General features: G+C 27.8%; 1 protein-coding gene across 1 annotated transcript in view; it reads right to left on the bottom strand.

The window, feature by feature from the left end:
- The window catches only part of LOC137660047 (uncharacterized), a 40,920-nt gene that overhangs the window by 33,273 nt on the left and 147 nt on the right, over positions 1–7,500 (bottom strand). Inside the window, exon 2 of the mRNA XM_068394772.1 lies at positions 3,506–4,760. Coding sequence (XP_068250873.1) covers positions 3,506–4,760 — 1,255 coding nt within the window. The remainder of the gene's footprint in view (positions 1–3,505; positions 4,761–7,500) is intronic.

The raw sequence follows: 7,500 nt of genomic DNA, 5'->3' as shown, positions 1-7,500 counted from the left end.
TATATATGCATATATACGATATATATACTGTATACATATATATATATATATATATATATTATATATATATATGTGTGTGTGTGTGTGTGAAAGTGAGAATTTTTTTATTTGGTATATATTATAAGACTTTTATTTTACATGTAGTAACTCTCCTATTAATAGAAAAGGTAAATCATAATAATATAATATAATATAATATAATATAATATAATATAATATAATATAATATAATATAATATAATATAATATAATATAATATAATATGATATAATATAATAACGCCTCTACGAAGACTTCACACAAATATTACGTAGGATGACATCGACCTTCTGTTAAAGTAACTGAAAAAATATCCATCTTGTACAGTGATAATTGCACTCCACATTAAAGGTGATACATTGTTTATGCAATACAATGAAATATAATGATATACTGAGAGCTCTACGGTGCGGTAAATATTAATGAATTGTAAATTATTTGATTAATTGCAGAAATAAAAGTGAAGTTAAATTTTACTGTGGTTTGTACGTTTTGCAATAGTTTGTTTCTGTAAGTAATTTGTCAGTCATCACATTTAATATTTGATGATCATATTAGTGTTACGTGAAACAATACCTAATTCTAGTTTATTAAGAAATTGTTCTTTCTCAATCTTGTACAGCTCTTTTACTATTTTATTCATCAATGATCACTTATGTTATGATGCCAGATAATTACAATTTACTATTTTTGTATTGCTAAAATATTGAATTTTCCAGAATATCTACCATCAGTCCTGAAATCATATATTCTTATCATTTAGCATACAGTTTTTGAAAATGTTTTGATTTCAGTTTTGAAGTAAAATATTTTTATCTTTTTGCACACGTATTTTAAAAACGTTTTGATTTCAACTTTTAAACCAGATATTTTCACAATTTTCAACACAAATTCGAAAAACCTTTTGACATCAGTTTTGAAATAAAATATTTCTATCATTTTGCAGAGCTTTTAAAACCGTTTTGCCTTCATTTTTGAAGTCGAATATTTTTATCATTTTGCACGGAGCATTTAAATTCAGTTTTAAAATATGATTTTTTTTTTTCATTTGGCACATTTTTTTTTAAAAAACGTTTTCCTTTCAGTTTTGAAGTAGAACATTTTTCGTCTTTACCTAAAAAGGCAATAAGAAATTACTTCTCAATTTCCAAGTGATACAATAAAAAGATAAGTCACGTTCTGGATTTAACATCATTCACTAGACAATTTCCATCGTGTCTCAAGTTGTTACTAAAATGCATAACATCAAATGTATATTGTAAAAGGCTTTTCATTCCTTTAAATTCATTTTTTATTGTCTTCAGTAGCCACGAAAACACTATTAGTTCCGGGTGAGGACCAGCGTAGATTCTCAATTTACCTTTCACTGGTTCTCACATTTCTCCTGCTGAGATTTTTCTTATACTACATATTTGTATATTCTTTAGAAATAGAAAAAAAATAATAATTTCATAATATTTTGATTATGTTTTTCATGAAAATAATGAGTCAAAATAATGTATCCAATAGTTATTTGAATTAAACATAATGCAAAGAATATTTAGTGTTTTTTAGAAAGGGAATAAAACATTGTTTGTCTCATGGGAGTGAATGGATATTAACAAAGACAACAAAGATGACTTGATATTAATATATATATATATATATATATATTCATATTTATATATACATATATATACATATATATACATATATATACATATATATATATATATATATATGCATACATACATATATATATATATGCATACATACATATATATATACATATATATATATATATATACATATATATATATATATATATATTTATACATATTTATATATACATATATATACATATATATACATATATATATATATATATATGCATACATACATATATATATATATATATATACATATATATATATATATATATATGTATATATATATATATATATATATGTATATATATATATATGCATACATACATATATATATATATATATGCATACACATATATATATATATATATATATGCATACACATATATATATATATATATATAAATATATATATATATATATATATACATATATATATATATATATATCACCATTAGTAATATTATGCAATCAATTATTTGAGCCAGTTAATTGGAAAATGTCAAATAACTTTAAAAGTCATAAAAAGAATACAATAAAAAAACTTTTCCAATCATGCTCATTGACTTAATTAGTGACAAAATATAAAAATTACATTTATGAATGTCATACGTGTATTTAGAATGTTTGAAAGAAAGGCTAGTATTATTAAATTGTTACGTGAAACACATTTTCTTAAAATACTTAAAATTTTTTTTTATTTATTATCTTTATAATCCTAAAACTTTTTCAAACGTATTTTCAAAGTAAATTGTAAAAAATAAAATCTTGAAGATAATGTTTAAGATTCTTCATTTTGAAACATTGTAATATAAATAATAATAATCCATTATTTATAATATGATTGATCTTATAATTTTACATTAGATAACACTCAAAGGCATATCTATAAGAATCAAAGAGCATAAAGATGCAGTCTCGAAAGAATAAAATAATACTGACTTTACTGTTAGTACTGGCCATAGAATTAATTAGTCAATAACTTACTCAGTAATGCATTTTAAAGAAATCACATAGCCTAGAGGAATATCATAGAAACCCTGTTTCTATTTTATTGTGAGTTTTACAAGATCAATAAGACGAAGGAAGCAGCTTCAATCATGCTTTTCACTTTTTTCTTTTTAGGTTTAATGCATATTTAATGCTTATCATGTGATATCTGACTGGATTTTTATCAATTTATATATATATATATATATATATATATATATACATATATATATATATATGAATACCTTAGTTTTTGTAGGAGAAGGAGAACTTTTGCAGCGTGGAATATAAGCTTGAATTCTTGACTATACTCAATTTTTTTTAGAAGATAAATGCATCTCTGATACTACTCAAGTTCACAGCTATAGGCCTAGTCGTTAGTGGAGTATAATATCTGTAGTTCCATCTCTAAAAAATTAAATCCTTCAACAGCATGTCCTTGAGATATCATCAAGTAATTATTTTCATTTTTTTTTCATATTTAGGAAAATGAGACAAGTATATTTCAATATAAATTATTTCATATAATAACAATACTTTATTACAAAAATGACTGATCCAGCAACCATTTCTAACCTAATGGTACCCTGGAAAGAAAAAAAAAAAAAAGGATGATAATTGCAATAGAAACAAACAAGAATCAGCTTATATGAAGAGGCAGACACTAAAATCCTACTTTTATATCAAATAAAAGAAAATCTAAACTAAATAACATATGTGAACATTTCTTAAGTGAAAATTTAGGTAAAAATTTAGTTGTTTTTTGGATAATAATAAGTTAGATTAAGATAATTCAGCAGCCTTTGATAGAATTCCTCTATATTACTTACCGTAACCCCCATGTCCTCCGCCATGGCCGTATCCTCCACCATGTCCCTTTCCGTAACCTCCGCCGTGGCCATATCCTCCACCATGACCTCCGCCATGGCCATATCCTCCACCATGACCTCCGCCATGGCCATAGCCTCCTCCATGTCCTTTTCCATATCCTCCACCATGGCCCTTGCCATAACCACCGCCATGACCTTTACCGTAGCCTCCACCATGGCCATGTCCTCCCCCATGTCCCTTACCATAGCCTCCGCCATGTCCTTTTCCATATCCTCCACCATGTCCACCGCCATAGCCTCCTCCATGGCCTTTGCCATAGCCTCCTCCATGTCCTTTGCCATAGCCCCCGCCATGTCCTTTTCCATATCCTCCACCGTGTCCACCGCCATAGCCTCCTCCATGCCCTTTGCCATATCCTCCTCCATGTCCTTTGCCATAGCCTCCACCATGTCCTTTGCCATATCCTCCACCATGTCCACCGCCATAGCCTCCTCCATGACCTTTTCCGTATCCGCCGCCATGTCCTTTGCCATATCCCCCACCATGTCCTTTGCCATATCCTCCCCCATGTCCACCACCATAGCCTCCTCCATGACCTTTGCCATATCCACCGCCATGTCCTTTGCCATATCCCCCACCATGTCCCTTGCCATATCCTCCAACATGGCCGTAGCCTCCTCCATGTCCTTTGCCGTAACCTCCTCCATGCCCTTTGCCATATCCTCCTCCATGTCCTTTGCCATATCCTCCACCATGGCCTTTTCCATATCCTCCTCCATGTCCTCCACCATAACCACCTCCATGGCCTTTGCCATATCCAACCTCATGGCCTTTGCCATATCCATCATCATGACCTTTGCCATATCCATCATCATGGCCTTTGCCATATCCTCCACCATGACCTTTGCCATATCCATCATCATGGCCTTTGCCATATCCTCCGCCATGACCTTTGCCATATCCATCATCATGACCTTTGCCATATCCTCCGCCATGACCTTTACCATATCCATCATCATGACCTTTGCCATATCCTCCACCGTGACCTTTGCCATATCCATCATCATGACCTTTGCCATAACCATCATCATGACCTTTGCCATATCCATCATCATGGCCTTTGCCATAGCCAATATCGTGGCCATAATCATCATGGCCACCGTGGTCATCATAACCCCCATGCCCGTGATCAGGTTCAGCCATTGTCACAGCAGCAACCAGTAAGAGAAGGGCAAGAGCCCGCACGGCTCTTCTCTGTAGAGAGAGATATAATTGAATTAACTTTAAATTAGATAGATTTATGACATTTGAAATACATAAACTAATCATAGGTATTAAGCATAGGAGATGTTTTTACCTAGAAAGGTTTTTTCTTTAAAATATGAAAGCGTAAAACACAATGAAGAGTTAAACCTGTCTAGTTAAAATGTCTAAATTCTTTACTGAAAAATTCGCGTAAGAAAACAAAAGTAGCTTTTTACAAAATGTAAATAAAAAGAGTAAATTTGTAACTAGTTTACAAAAGCATTTAATGGCAAAATTCAGAATTCAATAAAGATGCAATGAATATCTTTAATCTTTTAAAATTCATTTTTACAAAAATTTCGACTGAACTATAGTTTCAAGAACACGAAATCACTCGCATAGAAAATATTAGATAAATAAATTAATTAAAATTGAAGATTATATCAAATAACCGCTAGAGGAATGTGACTTTCAAAACATAAAGACTCGAAAGATACGTGACACTAGACCAGGAAGTGTTCGAAGACAATCAACAGTAGATCATGATCTTGAAAATAAAAGTGACATAATTTGACTAATGTAGAGGAACGTGACACATTCACTCCTTTGGAATTCGATATTATATTTCTTGCACATTGTAAATAAAAGAAATAATTTCAGTTATAACGGTGAAAGTATTTTGAGAAGACTATATTGGTTTTTTATTTCTTTTATTTTCTTGAGATGAATATTTCTTAGGTCAAAACGAAACCATTGCTTGAATTATTATGTTTTGAAAAAATGAAAATATTATTATCTGAATTCCTATAAAATTAAAAAAAAAAAAAAATTCATGGTTGTCATTCTAAAAGATATTCCAAATAAAGGAATAATCAGAAGACAATCAGTTGCTCAAGGTCTTGAATAAAACAATGAATATATTTCTAAACTTAATAAACGATAATTTTTGGTGGAATAAAATTATGGCTTAATTGGAAAATATATTCTACATCATTATTGAATTAACTCAATAAAGAAAAAAAAGATAAATCAAATATATAATTAATATATCAAAAAAGCAGGGAATTACAATTTGATTGGATTGTGTTCTTTATGATATATATATATATATATATATATGTATATATATATATACATATATATATATATGTATATATATGTATAGATATATATATATATATATATATACATATATATATATATATATACATAAATATATATATATATATATATATGCATATATATATATGCATATATATATATATATATATATATGTATGTATATATTACACTTATAAAAGGAGGATTTACACAATTAGATTGCCCATTGATTACGTTAGGAACAGTAAGCTTGTACGATAGTATGCGAATCCGATTACTGAATTGATAAAAATCTTTGAAAAAAAAAAAATTTATTAATGTTCATATTGTGTAAGATCTACAAACAGAAAGTAAATTGTTTCTAATTATATGAAAAATATATATATAAAAAATTGGTTTGTATGATTTATCTTTAAGCCAAAATTAATCTTCATTCAGTTGATTAGAAGTTTTTTATTAAAAGAAAATTAATAACAGGAAAATGAAAAGAATAATTAAGGGAAGTATAAATTTTGATAAAATTATCTCAAATTTATAATAAGATTGTATAAAAAAGAAGCAGATGATTGTATTTGGATTAGAGTCTACAATAAAAAAAAATTAAGAATATTGAGAGTCTTTAATAACTTAATAGACTGGAAGTATTTGTATTGCTGATATCCAGTAGATTGATTGGCAGAATTAATGTGGGTGAATAAAATATAGCATTTTTTATGGATCAAAATATTATAAAGCTGTTAATTTTCATCAAAGGTGAGTGAATATTCTCATTAAGCTTATTCATATATCGAAAAAAGAAAACTTAAGGTTTTAAAGAAAACTCGCCCATCATCTAAAAAGCTAGGAGTCTTTAAGCTTATACACATCTACGTGTTGAAATGAGAGAGAGAGAGAGAGAGAGAGAGAGAGAGAGAGAGAGAAATAAAATTTATTGCCAATTACTTTTCCATTCTCATTTTCGAGTCAGAACTCACTATTGCGAATCCTGCTAGTAACGGCTGCACTAAAATCCCATTGCCAAAATCAGCACCACGACATCAACCATAAGTTTATGTACTTAGTAATGGACAGAGTTTAATTCCTAAGAAATGACAGAAAATTTTCAGTATTTTGACAAGTAGAAACCAAAAAAAACGATGATTTTTGCATATTAAACGCTCAAACATTCAATTTACAACAGTATTTATTAGTGAAAGATTAGGCTCTCTAGGTGTGTATATATATATATATATATATATAAATATATGTATATGTATATATATATATATATATATATGTATATATATATATATATATGTATATATATATATATATACATATATATATATGTATGTATATATGTATATATATATATATATATATACATACACAGTATATATATATATATATATATACATACACAGTATATATATATATATATATATATAAATGTATATATATATATATGTGTGTGTTTATGTGTACTATATATATACGGTATATATATATATATATATATATATTTATATATATGTGTGTATATATATACATATATATATATATATGCATATATAGATATAATGTATATATATATATATATATATACATATATATATATATATATATGCATATATAGATATAATGTATTTATATATGTATATATATATGT

This window comes from Palaemon carinicauda, chromosome 20 (genome assembly GCF_036898095.1).
Source record: "Palaemon carinicauda isolate YSFRI2023 chromosome 20, ASM3689809v2, whole genome shotgun sequence".
In the NCBI taxonomy this organism is placed as follows: domain Eukaryota; kingdom Metazoa; phylum Arthropoda; class Malacostraca; order Decapoda; family Palaemonidae; genus Palaemon; species Palaemon carinicauda.
This window is presented reverse-complemented; position numbering and strand designations above follow the sequence as displayed.